The sequence below is a fragment of the Setaria italica genome, chromosome IX, assembly GCF_000263155.2.
Source record: "Setaria italica strain Yugu1 chromosome IX, Setaria_italica_v2.0, whole genome shotgun sequence".
Taxonomy (NCBI): Eukaryota; Viridiplantae; Streptophyta; class Magnoliopsida; order Poales; family Poaceae; genus Setaria; species Setaria italica.
Window position 1 is genome coordinate 35,279,260 of NC_028458.1, and position 18,277 is coordinate 35,297,536.

The 18,277-nt window shown below is 47.5% G+C and overlaps 5 protein-coding genes across 6 annotated transcripts; 3 read left to right on the forward strand and 2 right to left on the reverse strand.

Annotated features, from left to right (window-relative positions):
- The first annotated feature begins 1,938 nt into the window (after window positions 1–1,938).
- On the forward strand, window positions 1,939–4,582 carry LOC101786709. The gene is made up of 4 exons (XM_004983452.4): window positions 1,939–2,167; window positions 2,892–3,055; window positions 3,167–3,445; window positions 3,724–4,582. Exons 2-4 carry the CDS (start codon window positions 2,915–2,917, stop codon window positions 4,378–4,380), a joined length of 1,077 nt encoding a protein of 358 aa, XP_004983509.1. The 5' UTR covers window positions 1,939–2,167; window positions 2,892–2,914; the 3' UTR covers window positions 4,381–4,582.
- Window positions 4,583–6,061: 1,479 nt separating this feature from the next.
- On the reverse strand, window positions 6,062–8,579 carry LOC101752567 (ATP-dependent Clp protease proteolytic subunit 4, chloroplastic). The gene is made up of 2 exons (XM_004983453.3): window positions 8,043–8,579; window positions 6,062–6,746 (listed from the first exon to the last, which is right to left on the reverse strand). Exons 1-2 carry the CDS (start codon window positions 8,426–8,428, stop codon window positions 6,263–6,265), a joined length of 870 nt encoding a protein of 289 aa, XP_004983510.1. The 5' UTR covers window positions 8,429–8,579; the 3' UTR covers window positions 6,062–6,262.
- Window positions 8,580–8,693: 114 nt separating this feature from the next.
- LOC101752981 (cyclin-dependent kinase E-1) lies at window positions 8,694–12,814 on the forward strand. The gene is made up of 15 exons (XM_004983454.4): window positions 8,694–9,056; window positions 9,164–9,274; window positions 9,382–9,485; window positions 9,574–9,616; window positions 9,710–9,808; window positions 10,103–10,172; window positions 10,265–10,359; window positions 10,574–10,607; window positions 10,685–10,769; window positions 10,863–10,940; window positions 11,047–11,094; window positions 11,870–11,902; window positions 12,028–12,136; window positions 12,279–12,485; window positions 12,565–12,814. Exons 1-15 carry the CDS (start codon window positions 8,835–8,837, stop codon window positions 12,631–12,633), a joined length of 1,407 nt encoding a protein of 468 aa, XP_004983511.1. The 5' UTR covers window positions 8,694–8,834; the 3' UTR covers window positions 12,634–12,814.
- A 1,485-nt stretch (window positions 12,815–14,299) lies between these two features.
- On the forward strand, window positions 14,300–16,893 carry LOC101753381. 2 transcript variants are annotated; one of them, XR_002675950.1, is made up of 3 exons: window positions 14,300–14,500; window positions 14,705–16,397; window positions 16,490–16,893. XR_002675950.1 is itself a non-coding variant. In XM_004983455.2 (2 exons), the coding sequence occupies exon 2, from the start codon at window positions 14,746–14,748 to the stop codon at window positions 15,997–15,999; it is 1,254 nt and encodes a 417-aa protein (XP_004983512.1). In that variant the 5' UTR covers window positions 14,300–14,500; window positions 14,705–14,745; the 3' UTR covers window positions 16,000–16,893. The 2 variants fall into 2 exon arrangements, 1 of the variants encoding a protein (XP_004983512.1); XM_004983455.2 differs by having other exon boundaries at window positions 14,705–16,893.
- Window positions 16,894–17,198: 305 nt separating this feature from the next.
- On the reverse strand, window positions 17,199–18,102 carry LOC101753794. The gene has a single exon (XM_004983456.3). It carries the CDS (start codon window positions 17,960–17,962, stop codon window positions 17,438–17,440), a length of 525 nt encoding a protein of 174 aa, XP_004983513.1. The 5' UTR covers window positions 17,963–18,102; the 3' UTR covers window positions 17,199–17,437.
- Between the last annotated feature and the right edge of the window lie 175 nt (window positions 18,103–18,277).

The following is an 18,277-nucleotide window of genomic DNA, read 5'->3' on the forward strand; positions in this document are numbered from 1 at the left end:
GCTCTCCTCTCTTGCATAGATATACGTAGTGCAACAACACAGGTGTTATGTGTACCTTACCATTCGTTAAACACATGGATAAATCTCTCTGGCCATGTTTTCATGTTGGATCCTGTAGTCGTACCCTCTTTTATTTTCTACTAGACGCTGATGTGTTCAGCTAGTGCAAAATGATCCCGAGGGAATCAATAAAAAGAGTACGCACACTATATTCTAACAACACATCATCTTGTTGTGTGAAGGGAAACCAAGGGAAAACAAGACGACTTGTCAGTCTTATTGTTTCACATTTGGAAAAAGTCTACATCACCTCCCAACATAGAGGACCGACTACATCACCCCCTCAACTACAAAACTGAATTTTTAACCCCCTCACTTTTGTAAAACCATTTAAAAGACCCCTATGCTGGTTTTGCAAGGTGGCTCTAGCACGCTGATGTGGACTCAGATGCTGATGTGGATCGGTAGGAGCCCTCCCCCTCTTTTTCTCCCGTTATCTCCCATGGAGCATGCGCTCGTCTGTGTGTGGCCCTGTGCAAGCCTCCCCCTTTGGCCCTTCACAATGCCACCCTCCCAAGGTTCTCCAGCCGCCGCCACCACCACCACGATGCGCATGACGAATCCATCCTGGTAGAGCAGCAGGCTACGCAGCGTGGCCTCTGATTCGTTGGCCAACGCTTGCCACACCTCTAGCACTATCGAGAGATTCTTCAATGTTACATCCGTGGCCTTCTCGTGGCCGACGAGGCTGCCAGACTTGGGCAGTCTGAATGTCTGATGAGCGACGGGAGGACACCCTCTGACACGAGTAGCCCCTCGCCCTTTGCAGTGCCTCAAGAAGCTTGTCCACGGCTTGGTTCTTCACCTTGGTGTGCCCGATCTGGAGCCTCACGAGCAGCTCCTAGACGTGCACATGCATCAGCTACGTAACGATCCCCGCGGCAGCCTCCGACGGTGGTGACGGGCTGAAGGAGTCGCACAGCACGCTGGTCTTGACAAGCAGCGCAGAGTCCTGGAGGCGAGCGCGTCGATGGCACTCTGTGTTTGCAGCTTCCTAGCGGCTCCCAACACTGCCTCACGCGCGGACTATGAACAACATTAGGGGCAGCATCTCGCGTAGGCGGACTGCGCCAGTGACAGCGGTGGTCGACGGCCAACGACCTAGCGGTTGGGCGGAGCAATGCGGAAGAGGAAGTGGCGCAAATGGCCGACGGCATAGGCACGTCTTTGCGCGGGCAAGCGGACAGGTGCTGCTCCAACAGCTCAAGGATGGGCGGACCGAGACGAGCAACCATAGTAGATTAAGGGGGAGAAGGAGAAGGGGAAGAAGAGAATTTGACCTCTACCACTTACAAGTGGGGTCCCCATATCAGCCAGTCCACGTCAGTCTATCGATTCATCTCAGCGTGCTAATGTGGCAAAACCACCCTACAAAACCAGCCCCAGGGGTCCTTTAAACGGTTTTGCAAAGTTGAGGGGGTTAAAAATCTGGTTTTATAATTGAGGAGGTTATGTACTTGACCATTGATATGTCAGGGGTTACGTAGACTTTTTTTTCCTTTCACATTTTCTCACGTGCAAGTCAGGTGCAACTGAAGGAGCACAACATGGTAGCCACGTCGCGCTAATCCTAATCCTAATTGGTTTACCTTAGTATTACACTAAAAAAAGAGAGACTTGGAGCGACTCCGAGTCTAATCTAATTTAGTTTTTGAGGCTTAACTTTCAAATCTTTTTGATTGACGAGTAACAAGTTATAGGACGATTGAACGCAAAAACATCGAGCACGATTGAAGGTGGGGTCCCTTGATGGCTTGATCGTGTCAACTCACGCGCGTGGAAAGCGTGCTTGCCGAGCAGCAACGCAGGCGCAGGCCGGGTCAGAGTCAAAACAACAACTGCTCCTCCACACGCCAAAGCCAAGGCAACGAGCCACCCACCCACCCCGCAACAACCTTCTCCCGGTCTCGGTCTCGTTCTCTGCTCTTTTCCTCATCTGCGGCCTGCGGGGTGACCCCTCTCTCGCCTCGACCTCCCTTCCCCTCTTCTCGCCTTGTGCCTGTGCTCGCCACACGCGACGAAACCGCCCCCCACCCAGCCGGAGCCGACCCGCCACAGGAACAGGAAGATCTCCGTCGCCTGCTCCTCGCTTCGCTTCGAATTGGAGGTGACCTCTCTTTCTTTGTCTTCCTGGATTTCTCGTTTCCGTCGCGCCCCTCCCGTCTGCTAAGATCAGGATCAGGATGTATGCGGAGGACGGGATCGCTTCCTTCCTTTCCTCGTTCTTTCGGGAGAGAGGGAGAGGATTCGATTCAGGACGGATGCTTGCAAGTGCAGCTGATGTAGGATTAAGGAAATTGTTAGGACCCTTAACGAAAGTTCGGTTCATTCCCACAAGTATGGATTCTAATTGCAACTGCAAGACGGATTTCCAACCTAATTGAATGACGATCCTAACCTCTCTCATCAAAATTTCAATAGCAAGCAATCGGCCTGGGAAGTAAATTTGGGTCCTTTACTGCTTTTGCTCGGCGGGTTAGGTCCGCATGTGCCAACTGCTGTTAGGTATAGGTAGGCAGGTCAACAATTGAATCGACATGTGCTATACCAATTTGTTTACTGGAATACAACTACTACTCAACTGATTCATTCATGTAATAGCACAAAAAAAGGGGTTTCCCATGCTTTATGCTTGCCAGCTAACTTTGCCTGTGAAGCAACTCAATGTTCATCTTCAGAGTTCATACCATCTTATTCTTATCATACCATTACTCTAGTCTAGGGTTGACTCTACAAATGATGATAGGAGACAATTGGCATTACGATTTATTATGGTTTTGACACGTGTAGTCTCTTTACTCAAACTGCTCTCTCAACATCTCTGCACTCAGGTTGTGTTGCCGGTGGTTTCCATATGGACTCTTTTCAAAGAGCTCTCAATGAACCAACGTGCTTGGAAGAAACTGTCCAGCAAGGGATTGAAAGATGCCCATTCCTGAGGAACATCAACGAGCCTACAAGCTTTTCCTTCTCGTCTGTCAACTTTCCTATTCTTGTATGTCCTTTACTTTCCTCTCCTTTTTGCTTTACCATACTGTCAGTATTTCTGAAGATTGTATATGTCCTGGATGCCATTGCTGAAGTTTATTGTTTGCTGCTTGTGAAGGCAAGAGGAGCCAAGGGACCAATTTTTGAAGATGGACCTAATTTTGACACAGCGTTTCGAGTTTTCCATGGTAGAGATGGGGTTGTCCCACTTTCAGAAGGATCATTTCCACAGATTGAGAAGCCATTGCCCAAGCCTAATCCTGAGTTCAACCCCTTGGCGGCCAAAGCAGCAACCATTAGCCTATCGGCATTTGGAGGCTTCTTCAGCTTTGGTGACTTCTCAAACAAGCGCAATAAGAAAAATTTCAACAAAAAGAACCCCAACAACCTCCCCCAGGTAATTTGTCTTTCTCTTTGACATGATTTTGTTTCCCCAATTAAAATGCTTCCTAATCTTTTATGTCTCAATGTTCCAGTATTGTCTAATGTGGTCCATCTTTTTCATCAACAATGGAAATAATTTATTAGCAGCAGTAGACACACAGTTACATGATTCTCTGAACTGTCCTTTATAGCATAAACACTAAAATGGGCATGGAATAAACTCTTTACCCTGTTCTTTTGTAACGGAGCATTCTGTTCGATTGTCTGATTTTGCTTTCCCTGGAATTTCAGAATAAAGGCCAGTCTAACAATCATGAAGCAGTGAGCAACGAGTGGCTGGAAAATGGCCAGTGTCCACTTGCAAAGTCATATAGAGCATTAAGTGGCATTGTACCTCTTGTGGCAAAGATGATGACGCCCCCAGCTGGTATGAAACTGAAGTGCCCGCCTGCGGTGGTTGCTGCCCGAGCAGCAATATCCCGCACAGCCTTTGCAAAGGGGCTTCGCCCTCAGCCCCTGCCAACAAAAGTACTGGTGATCGCACTGCTTGGTATGGCAGCAAATGTTCCTCTCGGCATCTGGAGAGAGCACACGCAGAAGTTTTCAGTGCAGTGGTTTGCTGCGGTACATGCCGCCGTGCCTTTCATAGGGATGCTCAGGAAATCTGTGCTGATGCCAAAGTCTGCCATGGCCCTTACTATAGCTGCCTCAATATTGGGTCAGACAATCGGGTCAAGAGCTGAACGTATCAGATTGAAGAGGGTGGCTGCGGCAAAATCAGCAGGAGAGGGCGATGATACTGCTGACTGCGTCAAAGCACCGATGAGTCTCAAGACCGGAAACCGCAGTGTCGTTCAGTTCTGGGATCCGCTTGCCCTCAGAGTAGAGAGCACCGTGAGCGCAGGTTCCCCATCAGTTCTTGTCCCTGCCGTTGCTGCCTTCAATTGATGGACTGGGTTGGCTTCATTTCGATCATATCAGCATTGCTGATTGTTGTATCCTTTTTCGATGATTGTATTCATTACTGTATCATGAGTTTACGAAAGAGTTACTGGTTACGTCAAATTCTTCACTCCATTTTGGAGGGCATATTGCAGTGAATAATTTTGAGAACATTTTCAGAGCTGAGAACCGTTTGCTCTCCTTGAAATCTCTCTGTGCCAATATGTATTCCTAAGCCAAACAGGTTGAAGCATAAATGCTATCATGGTAGGATAAACTATTTAGTAGGCCTGCCACTTGGGAAAACTCGCTCTTGTTTACACCCAAATCCAAATAATTATTATTCGCATCTTATCCTTCCCAATTCCACCTATATCCAATAAATAATTAATTTTATACTACATATAACCTCAAAAAAAACTTTATACTACATATATATACATGTCCAATTGATTAATTGTACCCTCCTCATACCTTACCCTCCCCATTTCCATTGGATATATAATTTTCTACCCATACCCTCCCCATTTGAAATGGGTGTGGATCTGGGGAGAGGGTATGGATACTCTTAGGGTGCGTTTGGTTGGGAGACAATGTAGAACGGGACGGTCCCGTTCCAGTTTTTCGGGATGGGATGATCCCATTTCTTGTTTGGTTGAATGGGATGGGATGATCCTATTTTTTGTTTGGTTGGAGAGATCGCTATAGACGGGACAAGCACCGTTTTCTTCTCCTGTTAACACCGTTCGTGGGACCCACCTGTCATACTAACAGGTATTTTCTTCCTCCACCGGCCGGCCGCGGTGGAGCTCGCGCCCGCCGGCCGCCGGCCGCGCCCGCTCGCCGGCGCCCGCCCGCGCCCGCCGGCCGCGCCCGCTCGCCCGCCGGGCGCTCTCCTCCACCAGCCATCAGTAACGCAAGTGCTAGCCCCTTTGTACCGTCGGCCCTTGCACGGGTAGTAGTGCGATGCCCCCGTCCTCTCGTTGGGTGGGACGGGGGCATCCCGCATCTGGAGGGTATATTCCCTCGTAGGGATGTCCCCGTCCCACCTGTCCTCCAACCAAACGCGGGACGAAGTGGGATCGTCCCGTCCCGTCCCACTTCGTCCTCGCAACCAAACGCACCCTTACTATTTAGCAGTTCATTTAGTTTATGCTAAACATCGTATTTAAGGATGGATTAACTATTTAGTACTCTCTCCGTCCCAAATTACTATTCGTTTTGGTTTTTCTAAATTCATATTTTTTGCTATGGACTTAGATATATGCTATATCTAGGTATGTAGCAAAAGTTATGTACCTAGACAAGCTAAAACGAATAGTAATTTGGAAGGTTTTTCTAGATTCATATTTTTTGCTATGGACTTGGATATATGCTATGTCTAGGTACGTAGCAAAAGTCATGTATCTAGACAAGCTAAAACGAATAGTAATTTGGAACGGAGGGAGTAGTTCATTTAGTTTATGACATCATATTTAAGAACGGACGTAGTATTTGCGGCTACGTAATTGTTGTGTTTGGTTAGACTTATCTTCTCGAGGGAAATGCTTGAAACGAAATGAAGAAGCTTCCGTTTGGTTCGTTTATTGCTTGGTCAAAAATTCAAAGGATTGCCTGGTCTCGTCCAACGTGCCATACCAGGAATGGTCAGGACTCGGAATCAGCTAGACCATTCCTACCCTCAATATCACCAGAAACATGCAATGCCATAACACAACCAACAGGCCTAGCTGCCTGCTCAAAATCAACATTCAGACAGTAACATAGGCAGCGAACCAGATCAATAAGCTACAGCTAGTGGTAGGATTTGTTTGACAGCTACAGGTAATCAAAAGAAACTGGTTGCTGAAGAACAAGCTTCAGATTGGCGCAAAACACAACTTTTAAACTAGTATATTTCATCATCCGGGACATCTGGTGTAAGAAACTTCTGCGGAACCTTGTACATCTCTTCGTAGTTGTACTTAGGCTTCACCCTCTCTGGGACCGGCTCAAGTGGGATGATACTGTCTCCATCAATCACACCATCGATGAGTCCATAATCAACAGCCTCAAGAGGACCCATGTAACGGTCTCGGTCAATGTCTTTCTCAACCTGCTCCAGAGTGCGGCCCGTGAAGCCTGATACGAGCCGAATGACGTTCCTCTTGTTAGCCAGTATCTCCTTGGCTTGGACCTCTACATCTAAGGCCTGCCCACTTGCACCTCCCACAGGCTGATGGATCATAATCCTGGTGTTGGGCATGGCAAATCGCTTGCCCTTTGTTCCACCACCAAGGATTATAGAAGCTGTTGATCCAGCTATGCCCAATCCAATAGTGGAGACATCTGCCCTCACAAGCTGCATTACATCATAGATGGCCATTGTTGCACTGAAAGAACAACCAAATTGATGGTTAGAAAATGGCAGGATTTTGTATCAACAGATCTATGACGAGCAAATGTATATACTCTAGCTTATGATTCACATATTGTGTTCCCGTTTTGACTGTGATAGAATAAGCAGTCACCAGCAAGGCATGATACAGAGTCAAATAACTCTTTGGTCAGATCAATCAGCACAGTGAACACAGACGCTGCGGGTATGAATTATTAGTTCCTTACAAGTTCTGTACTCATCATGGCTAGATTTTGGTAATGCATGTGAAGCCTTAGATCAATTGGCTTGGAATTTCAGTCAGCGCATTGCTGCTTCAGGAATTGAGGCAAGCTAAGATGAGGTTGGACAAGATTTTGAATTATGCTTGGAGATGTTAGTAGAAAAATAAAAAGAACGAATAATCTTTGCAGTAACTGAAGAATTCTCCAAAACCTAGAACGAATCATTGTCAGTCGTTGCTGCAAGGATGCAGTGAAAACAGCAGAGAGTCACACAGAGATGAGTTGATGACTGCAGCCATAAGATGAATAGGTCACCCTGATAATGTCAAGGGTTCATGCAAGCTTGGATTAATCAGTCGACAACATGGATCATGATTAGTGTAGAACTGTAGCCTACATACCCATTTTCTCCTATCCTCATAAATGGAAAGAACTGGAGCGTATATGAAATTAAATACTATCTCTGTCCATAATGTAACTTGTAAGGCATATTTTGGTACGCTAATTCAAAAGTAATTTTTTAACCACAATACCACAATTTCTGTTGCAATATATTACCAATTGTGAAATCAGAATCATCTTAAAACCACTTTGAATTCAAATCTACTGATGCAAATATTGTACACTAAACACACATAATTTCAGATTTTGCAAAGTTTGACATTTCCAAATCAATGTATTGACAGCAGGAGTAGCTGGGACTGCTTTACATCTCTAAAACCCATACAGAATCTCAAGACCGGACTTCATGGAGGATGCTTACACCTTGTCCATTTTCAGTTGTTAAAAGAATTAAAAGTATCATGGTCCAAATGGTCATTGGACTAGGTTGGATAAATCTGACCTCAAGTCTGTACATTGCAATGATAAATTTGAGGATTGAGTTGAAGTTTATACTATATTGCAAGAAGGTAACAAGTGTAGTCCTTGGGTTGGATTTAGAAGTGAAGCAGGTATACAAGTTAAGAGTAATCAACGATGATGGGTGAATGAATGGAACTATGGAAGAGCATGAGGGTTGAAAACTTGAAATGGAAGCCTGGAAGGGAAGGAAGAGAGGACCGTACCTAAGGGACCCCCCTGACGAGTTGACGAAAAGACGGATGTCGGAGTCCGGGTCGATGGCGTCGAGGAGGAGGAGCTGGCTGACGACGGCGTCCGCGAGGAAGTCCTCGATCTCGTTGCCGAGGAAGACGATGCGCTCCCGGAGGAGGAGACCCATGACGTCGCCGGCGCCTGCCCCACCGCCCGCGCCATCCGACTCCGCCCGCCACACGGGAGCATGCGGCGCCAGTGAGGCGCAAGGCTTGAGCCTGAGGAGGGACCCTTGTTGCGTCGGCTGCGAGGGGGCCCAAGCGCGAGCGCGCGCGCACGGCCGCCTGACGCGCAGAGCAGCCGCCGCCGCCGCCGCGACGGAGAGCGACGCTGTGGCGCTGGCACTCCCGGCCGCCATACCTAACGAATGGGATCGAGCTGGGATGCCCTGGAGGAGCGGCCGGCGGCGGCGTTCCCCGCCAGAGAGTGAAGGGAGCGAGCACAGCAGAGAGACAAGGGGAGAAATGGATAACACAGCACACTCTTCAGTCTTCACCCCCCTCCAGCCAGCACGGGGCAGGAGTGATGGGGAAGAAGACCTTGAATGGGCCTCGTCCTATATGGGCCGAGCCGTCTTTCTCGTTGGGCCAAACTGTATAATCTTGTTGGTCCACATCACACACACTGCTGCGGGCAGATCTGTTAGGATTGTCGCTGGTCCAAACAAGTCGCGGGAAGCAGGCCGAGAGCCACCGCGGCGTCGGAGAAGAGGACGACGGCGAGAGGAATCCCAGCTGCGGCGGCAGGCCGGTGCGGCGTCGGGGATGGGAGACGGGCGCGCGGGCGGCGCCAATCGCCCGGCGTGGCTGCAGCAGTACGAGCTGGTGGGCAAGATCGGCGAGGGGACCTACGGCCTCGTCTTCCTCGCGCGCCTCAAGCCGTCCCACCCGGCGCCCGGCCGGCGCGGGCCCCCCATCGCCATCAAGAAGTTCAAGCAGTCCAAGGAGGGGGACGGAGTATCGCCTACCGCTATCAGGGAGATCATGGTCTGCTCTTCCTTTGCTTTGCTTCTTGCTCTGCGTTTTCTATGCCTTCCCCCTTCCCTGGGTCTGGAGCACCAAACCCTAGCTTAACCCACCTGGTTTTTTGCCAGCTCCTGCGCGAGATTAACCACGAGAATGTCGTCAAGCTCGTCAATGTCCACATTAACCACGCCGACATGTCCCTCTACCTCGCATTCGATTACGCGGAGCATGACCTCTATGTCTGTGACGGTGTATTCAGTTCTCTTTCAATTCGATTCGATTACGCAGAGCTTGACCTCTGTCTACTGTTCTAATTGATTAACCAAACCAACCAACCATACCGCAGGAGATTATAAGGCATCACAGGGAGAAGCTGAACTCGCCCATTAACGCCTACACTGTCAAATCCTTGCTGTGGCAACTGCTCAACGGCCTCAACTATCTTCATAGGTAGCCAGAGTATATGCTGCTACTTTCTCTGAATCGTCCTACAGAAATCTCGGGCTGATCTCAACAATCTTCCCCTTCCCTCCTGCAGCAATTGGATTATCCATCGCGATCTCAAGCCTTCTAACATACTGGTATGGTGCCACCTGCAGATACACAAATATAACTGTGCAATTTGGTGCAGCCTTTTCCTCTTGCTGATAGTGCTTCCATATGTGCCGCAACAGGTCATGGGAGAAGGAGAAGAACATGGAATTATAAAGATTGCTGATTTTGGGCTTGCTAGGATATATCAAGCTCCGTTGAAAGCATTATGTGACAATGGGGTGCGTACCTTCATCTTCATGCCCATTAGCTAGCACGCATGCTGCTTTCCTCTGTTCCTCTTTCCCAGAATACAAGTAAAGGAAAAAACGCTGCAGAGGAATAATTGGCCACTTTCCCAAATTGTTGCCTCTTCTGATAGATTTGAGGCTTAGAAGATGCATGCACCCATAAAACATCTCAATTCTCTGCACAATTTTTAATCTATCTGTTCTTATTATTTTCTCTTGTATTCATGGAAGCATGTGCTTTGTATCAAAATCCACTGTATATATATGGCTAACCAAAGATTTCAGGTTGTTGTGACTATCTGGTATCGTGCTCCTGAGCTGTTACTTGGGGCTAAACACTACACAAGTGCTGTTGGTATCCTTTGCTGGAGAGCAAAACCACAACTCTTTTACCTTTTATTTATCTCCATTTGATTCAATTCAGTTATTTCCTTAAATCATTTCTAGACATGTGGGCAGTTGGTTGCATTTTTGCTGAATTGCTCACCCTGAAACCACTGTTCCAAGGTGTCGAAGCCAAAAATACTCCGAACCCATTCCAAGTATGGGCACTCTCACTCAAGTAATTATTGTTGCTACCTTGTTTCCAGATCATAGACCAAAACTACCTCATATAAATACCAAGTAAAATAACAGTCTTGTGGTGCAGATACTTGCATATTGTTGTCTATGTTCTGCTGCATTACATTGTGTAGAAGTTTTCCTCTGTCATTTGCAACTTATTTATCTCACAGTTGATTTACACATGTGTTGTAGCTTGATCAACTGGACAAGATTTTTAAGGTCTTAGGTATGGATGCCCCCTTCTTCCATAATGTTCATTTGGTTTTGTACACTTGTATTTGTTATAATCCAATCCTTCTGCAGGCCACCCTACTGTTGAAAAATGGCCTACCCTTGCCAATCTGCCATGGTGGCAAAACGACCAGCAACATATTCAGGGCCATAAGTAGTATGTTTGACATTTTTTTAGCTGATCTAAGCTACTTAAACTATTGTTTTTTAACCAATAATCAGTTCTTAAGTTAATCATTTTCACTTGCAGTGAGAACCCAGGTCTCCATAACATTGTTCACTTGCCACAGAAGAGTCCTGCATTTGATCTTCTCTCAAAAATGCTTGAGTATGTCACTTGCCCACTGCTATCTAGCTGTTAAAATTCAACATAACAATTATGTTTATGCTTTCTTGTTGTTTTGATTTATCACCATGGTATCCTCCTGTTCTAGGTATGATCCTCGAAAGCGTATAACGGCTGCACAAGCTCTGGAGCACGAGTAAGTAACTAAGTACTTTCACATATCCATTGCTCTTTTTTTCCCCTTGTGGCCTGGTTGTATGTTTTAGCCATTTCCGAATAATTAGCCTTTTACCAATCTATTTGAATAGATTGCCTGAATCTAGCTTGCAACCTTGCAAAAGACAGCACTGCAGTAACACACTGGAACCATCTTGTGGACCATTGTGACCAGTTCTTGTCAAACTCTGAATCATGCATTAACTTTCATTTATACTCATAGGCTTCAAGTAGTCACTACGCAGTACGCAATGACTTGGCTATACTTCTTTCTGATGTATTGCCTGCAGTTATTTCCATTTTGATATATGGTTTTTATTATTTAATTTCATTTAGTCAGATATTATTATAGTAAAAACTAAAAATGAACATCTATAGAATAGATTGCGATATCCCTTTTAACTTTTTGTTTCCTTTTTTAATATTATTTATTTTCTGTCATTAGTACTACTGATCTGTACCTTTTTAGACACAAAGCAACTATTAACCGCTAGGATTGAAGTTTACTTGGACTCGTCAATACCCTTGTACATCTCCTGAATTGCATAATCAAAATGAGATATATTTTTTTTCTGGGTTCTAATAACTGTTTTTTAAATGTTAGAAGTTTGATAATACATATTTAGCTTAAACAAAGATGAACATTTTTCCTATTCTGAAAAGTTGACGATGCCTCTCAAGTACTAATGCAGCAATGCTGTGGTGTTCGTGACTTCTACACAATTTCTTCTGAATATGCTCATTTCTTTGCTTAGGTACTTTCGGATGGACCCACTACCTGGAAGAAAGTAAGTTATGTGTGACCAGAGTCTTAACTACCTGCAGAATAGTTCTCAGATGTTTACCATAGCATTTCATTTAGAAAGGAAAAAGGTATTTCCCGTACTCCTGACAGAAATTGTTTTCTGGTTAGCGCGCTTTTACCATCCCAGCCAGGAGAGAAAATTGTGCAATATCCTGTTCGTCCAGTCGATACTACAACAGATTTTGAAGGAACAACAAGCCTTCAACCAACTCAGCCGGTAACACTCTTCCTAAGCCCTTGTTTTTCAGTATCTGATTAAGGAAACCAACTTCTTGTTAGTTACAAATATTCACCTGCAGCATAGAAATCTTGTCAGAGTTGTCTGCATTATATTCATATGTAGCATTTCTGTATTTCAGCCTTCAGGGAATGCAGCTCAAGGTCAATCCGTATCGAGATCAATGCCACGACAAATGCAGCAGCAACCTATGGTGGGGATGCCAAGAGTGGCAGCTGGAACAAACATGGCTGCCTTCAATGCTGCGTCGCAGGCTGGCATGGCTGGGCTGAATCCTGGTAACATTCCTATGCAGAGAGGCGCAGGTGGTCAATCTCATCCGCACCAGGTAATGTCACCGTTCTCTTTGTCGTTGAAGAAGACTTGTGATTGTGGAAGCACTTACGTTTGATGTGTGCAACAAACAGTTGAGAAGGAAGGCTGACCAAGGGATGATGCAGAACCCTGGGTACCCTCAGCAGAAGAGGCGGTTCTGACACTGACAAGGGACGGCCATCTGGCTACTGACTGATGTGTAACACTGTCTATTGTTGTGTCATGTATATCAGGTGTTTGCAACACGTCGGTTGTGTAATCTTCTTGTTGTAATTTGTTATCAGCATTTGGATGCAAATGCTGGTACTTGTTAAACATTAAGGCCCTCTTTGGCACGGCTTATTTCGGCTTTGGCTTCATCTATTTCACGCAAATCGAGACACTGTAGCGTGAAGCCGTTTTGTAAGCCGGGACTAAAATGAACTAGAAGCCGGGTGAAGCCAGTTTTTTTGGCTCACCGGCTTTGGCTTCACCGGTGAAGCCGTTTTGGGATGAGCCGTGCCAAAGGGGGCCTAAATCAATCGAGATTGTAGCCGTCCTAGTGACCTAAGCTGCTTCAATCAGGCTGCTTTGGTTTAATATAAAGGTCCTGCTTGGTTCGTGACCCAGACACCCAGTGTAAGAGTGAACCAGCCGAATCTTGGCCATGCTTGTAACATACAGCCTTCAACTATATTCAAACAAGTCACAATACATCCTTCACCTAGTCGAACTTGATTTTAGGGGGGCGCGCGCGCACAGGCCACAGGCGTGGCAGTGGGTCCCACCAATCAGCCTCCTCATGTCCTCCACATCAGCAAGATTGAGGATGAACGCTGAAGCTATGGTCTTTCAATGCTGCATGTGGCATGGTCATCCTCGTAGTGCATGTGGTCGGAGCTCAACAACATAGCCTGCCGTGAGAGAGAGGATGGCCCACTGCCACACCCACATGCGCATCTAAAAGCGGGTTGGATTGCGTGGGGGCAGGGACGCAGAGGAACTCATTTTTTTTTCATTGTTAGGGGGCAGCAGTGATAATTTTTTTAAAAAAATTTGGTTGAGCTCATAAATTTCAGTGGAGAGTTGTCTAGTATTGACATTGGGGTTAAAAATCAAGCTCATGTGTAAAAATGATTTTATTTTTTCTTTCGAAATGTTATTTGATTTTGTAATTTGGCATGGAATTTGACAATAGTTATGAACAACTAGTTAGGCTTCTTGCGGTATAACTACTTGGCTTTGAGTTCTCAGCTCGGCACAAGTATTCGTATTTTTCTGGATTCATTTCATGATTAACGGTACTGTTCTTTCACTAGTTTTGACATGCTCGTCGACTGCAAGCCGCCTATGATAACTGGGTCAATGTCACGATATGTTGGTCTAATCTCTCAAAGGTGCTCGTAAATGTGGTTTGCATATGTGTTCGTAAGAGTGAATGCATGTGCTTAATGCCGTTGTCTATCCATCCGCCCGCCGCTCGACTTGTTGCTGCGCATTCACGCGAACAAGCGCTCCCACGTGGGATGGCCCCACCCGCTCAAATTAAGGGGGGTGAACTCATTCCGCATCTTGAAGGAATATTCTTTTATAGAGATAATCACATCCGACGTGTATCTAAATCAAACATCACTAAAGTAAGGTTATCTCGTTCCATCTCACTTCGTCCCACCACTAAACACATGGCTCGTGCACCAGAAAGGAGAGGAAGGGCTTTGGAAGGTTTGCAAAGGCCGGCCTGGGCTGGTATCGTTGGGCTTAAACTGGAATAAGACGGCCCAACACCGCCCAAGGAGCATGCGTTTTCCGTCTTTATTACGGTTTGCCAGCTAACTTGCCTTGTTTTCCTGCTCGGTCTCGCGGCTCGCGGTCGGTCGCCTCCCCTCATCTTTCCTCCTCCGTGCGGGAAGGAAGGCAAGTTCAGACGGAGGCGGAATCCGACGCCTTCCCCCTCTCGCCGAGCGGCTGCTTCGTCCCTTTTCTTCCTCCTCTTTCGCCGTCATCGACCCCCGATCGACGTCGACTCCGACCGTCTCCGACTGTCCCGCGGTTCGTTCCTCCTCGATCCCCTTTCTTTCCATTGCTCCTCGATTCCAATATTAGTGTTCCCAACTCCCGAACCCTAATCCGCCGAATCGCTTCTCCTCCCTCCCCCGTGGAGGATCCGCGTACGGCAGATTGCCCACCCCTGCGTTAAATTTTTTTTAAGAAGGTTTGGACGTTTGGTAACGAATCTCGTTTCCTCCTGCCCAGGGCTTCCTCAACGATTCCACCCGACCGATCGATTCGATTCCATGGCCGGCTGGAGCAATTCCACCGGCACCAGCAGCGGCGGCGGCGGCCGAGGAATAGGAGGAAGAGGCTTCCCGAATCGCCAATATGCTAATAATTCCAGTGACATGATCCACGGCGGTTCCAGCAGCGGCGGCAGCAGGCGGAGAGACAGGTGGGGAAGGCCACCCCCGCAGTTTTGCTACCGCCCCGTCGATGCTGCTCATCGCCAATCCCAACCCGTATCTGAACAACAGGCGGCCTCCTCCACTTCCAGTCGTATCGCACAGCGAACGCATTCAACCTCAACCACAGACAAGTCATCCGCGTCCGGCACCGCGGCTCCACCCAGCACCAGGGAGCCTGATGACAAGGCTAGCCGCAGTGCTGCCAATTTTGAGTGCAACGTTTGCTTCGACATGGCCGCTGAACCTGTCGTCACCAAGTGTGGCCATCTCTTCTGCTGGGAATGCCTTTATCAGTGGCTCCATGTTCACTCCCACCACCGTGAGTGTCCTGTCTGCAAGGGCCAGGTCGCCGAGGACGCGATCATTCCCATTTATGGGCGTGGTGGCTCTGCAGCCTCTGTGGACAATGCACCGCCAAGGCCCACCGGAGCCAGAGTCGAGAGCTCCAGGCAGCAGCAGCTGCCATCTTTCCCTCCCACCTTGCGTTTCGATGATGATGAAGAAGACCCCTTTGATTTACCAGGCATGATGAACTTTGGTTTTGGAGCTACAGCTACCTCACTCAGAGAAGCTGTCATGAGCTTCATGCCTCCGAGCGCTGAAGACATGGATGACTTTGATGACTACGCCTATGAGTACGACACCGATGACTTTGATGAGGTCTACGCCTACAATTGGCTGGGTTTTCCGGTGTTTGCATCTGCTGGGGCTGAGGCTGGCAATCCCAGCTCACAGGCATATGCCGATATGATCAATATTAGGAACAACATTGTTGGCACTAACGCTGGCATCTATCATCAGCAAGAAGTTCGCTACCCTGGTGCGAACCCTCATAACAGGGGACGACGTGGCCGCCGGAATCGCCCGAGGCCATCAGCAGATAACTCGAGCACCAATGGAATGGTGATGGGTGGCAGTGGTGCTTTCTATCACGACAATGGTGCCAGTTCTAATTTTACTGCAGGTGCTTCATCCCGGCCTAACGGTGGCTGGGTTGAGAGAAGAGGAAGAAGCAGCAGGAATTCAAATTCAGTTGGTGGAAGAGGAGGGATGCAGGATAGCAGAAGACAAAGGACAAATTACAATTGATGATTATATTCAATCGGCCTCAATGTAGAAGTGTTGACATAAACAAACAAAATTTTCAATCCTCCTTTTTTTTTTGTTTCTCTCCCTTCATCCTTTTGTAGTCCGTGGCTATGTGCAGCCTTACATATTGGACATAGTTTCTCTCTTTTTTACCTGATGGAATGTGTGGTTGACTAGCTGAAATACTCTGCTTGGTTGGTGTTAGGGCCTGTTTGTTTCCTTCATAGTACCCAGCTTAAATAATCAGGTAAGAGGCAAACAAACTGAAGCTTATGGCATTGGACTAGTTAGTACATCTGATACGCTAGACTGAAGCTTATGGCATTGGACTAGTTACCCGTCTTGCTGAGCTGTTGGCTCTGCAGTGCAGGCAAATATTGTAGCAGGCGGCAACGCTGGTATTTTCTGCTCAATTCGATGAGGAAACATGACAATTCAGATACCTTTTCGTCATGATTGGAATAAGAACCAGTTGATTTCTTTTTTGTAGGCATATATTGAGGTCAATTCAAAAGTTTGGAGATGAATAAATGTTGCAAAGTTATCTGGACAGCATCACAAAACCTTGGAATGGTAGGTTTAGTTTTTTTTTTTTGAAAAGAAGGTAGGTTTAGTTTTGTCGTCTGATTCTTAAGAAGGTAGGTTTAGTTTTGTTGTCTGATTCTTAGTTCTCTTCTTCTGCCGCAGAAGTACGAATACATTATACTTTTGCAATTGATGATAATATTTGGTCGGTCTCAATGTAGTAGTGTTGACGTAAACAAAGTTTTCAATCCTCTTTTTTTTTTCTCTCTCTCCCTTCATCCTTTTGTAGTCCGTGGCTATGTGCAGCCTTGGTAAACATATTGGACATAGTTTCTCTCTTTTTTACCTGATGGAATGTGTGGTTGACTAGCTGATATACTCTTCTTGGATGGTGTTGGTACATCTGATACATGCACTGCACTGAAGCTTATGGCATTGGACTAGTTACCCGTCTTGTTAAGCTGTTGGCTCTGCAGTGCAGGCAGAAATTGTAGCAGGGGGCAACGCTGGTACTTTCTGCACAATTTGATGAGGAAACTTGACGATTCGGATCTTTTTCTTGTCATGGTTGGAATCAAGAACCAGTTGATTTCTTTTTTGTAGACATATATTGAGGTCAATTCAAAAGTTTGGAGGTGAATAAATGTTACAAAGTTATCTGGAACAGCCGAGCAGGACCGCAAAATATCAGAAGGATAAGTTTAATTTTGGTGTCTGAACTCATAGTTCTCTTCTTTTGCCACACAAAGGATGAGCTAACTGCATATATTTTTACGAAAGATAGGCCGATAGGGTAACTAATAATAAGCCTAATAACTAAGCTGAAACAGAGGAAGCACAAGAGGTGATACTGATAGAAGAATTCAGGATAGCTGCTAGTAGTAATCTAGTTGCAGACTAAGTAACCAGGAGGCTAGTTGTCGTCTCCGTAGGCGAGGAATCGGTAGCGCTCCTCGTAGGGGCCGTCGAAGTAGAGGTCGGCCTCGAACCAGCGCGGGTACCTGACGAGGTCCCCGGCGACGAAGTGCATGTAATCGTCGCCGTGGACGGCGCCGGCGGGGATCACCTTCACCTCCCCGGACACGATGTACACGAGCTGGTCCACCTGCCAGTCCCACGGCATCCGGCACCGCCCGCCCGTGCGCCACGACGACCACGTCTCCATGACGCGCAGCGCCTCCGCGCGGGCCCGCGCCACCGCGCCGCGCTCCACCCGCACCTTGTACACGTCCTCCAGGGGGCGCCCCAGCAGCGCGCCGCCGCCGCCGCTGAAGACGTCGTATTCTGGTGCCGCTTCTCCGGCCGCTCGAAGCCTTCCTCCTCCTCTTCCTCTGGTAGAGCTGATAGCAAGGCTCGGAGGAGGAGGAGGCCGCCTGTGCGACGCCGGGAGCACGAGATGGAATCCGCCAGTGCTGGCGGCGGTGGCGGCGGGCCTCATCGCGACTTTCTTCTCCTTTCCTCTCCGGCTCTCCCCTTTGGGCTTTGGCTTGGGTTTTGGTTCCTCTGTTTCTCACTCTCTGTGAAGAAGCGAGGTGAGGTGAGGGGGGCGACCGGGCAAGGCAGACCCGCCTTATCCTCTGAGGCTCGACGCGCCAACATAGAGGTCCAGTCGGACGCGGTGAGCACTGAACAGTGAACAGCCAGGAATGATGCCTTACATGAACAATCAAGCGACTACAATTTCGGCAGACTGTCTCTTTCATCAGGCCAGACACCAAGTAACTCCTCTCTGCATCTCATTTTGCACAGCCAG

Excerpts from the sequence above, each read along its gene's own strand:
- LOC101786709 (XM_004983452.4), top strand. The coding sequence starts at position 2,915 with ATGGACTCTTTTCAAAGAGCTCTCAATGAACCAACGTGCTTGGAAGAA. Across the intron at positions 3,056-3,166 it reads CTGTCAACTTTCCTATTCTT|GCAAGAGGAGCCAAGGGACC; the intron begins GTATGTCCTTTA and ends CTGCTTGTGAAG. Across the intron at positions 3,446-3,723 it reads ACCCCAACAACCTCCCCCAG|AATAAAGGCCAGTCTAACAA; the intron begins GTAATTTGTCTT and ends CTGGAATTTCAG.
- LOC101752567 (XM_004983453.3), bottom strand. The coding sequence starts at position 8,428 with ATGGCGGCCGGGAGTGCCAGCGCCACAGCGTCGCTCTCCGTCGCGGCG. Across the intron at positions 6,747-8,042 it reads TCGTCAGGGGGGTCCCTTAG|TGCAACAATGGCCATCTATG; the intron begins GTACGGTCCTCT and ends TTGTTCTTTCAG.
- LOC101752981 (XM_004983454.4), top strand. The coding sequence starts at position 8,835 with ATGGGAGACGGGCGCGCGGGCGGCGCCAATCGCCCGGCGTGGCTGCAG. Across the intron at positions 9,486-9,573 it reads GGCCTCAACTATCTTCATAG|CAATTGGATTATCCATCGCG; the intron begins GTAGCCAGAGTA and ends TCCCTCCTGCAG. Across the intron at positions 12,137-12,278 it reads GCCTTCAACCAACTCAGCCG|CCTTCAGGGAATGCAGCTCA; the intron begins GTAACACTCTTC and ends TCTGTATTTCAG.
- LOC101753381 (XM_004983455.2), top strand. The coding sequence starts at position 14,746 with ATGGCCGGCTGGAGCAATTCCACCGGCACCAGCAGCGGCGGCGGCGGC.
- LOC101753794 (XM_004983456.3), bottom strand. The coding sequence starts at position 17,962 with ATGAGGCCCGCCGCCACCGCCGCCAGCACTGGCGGATTCCATCTCGTG.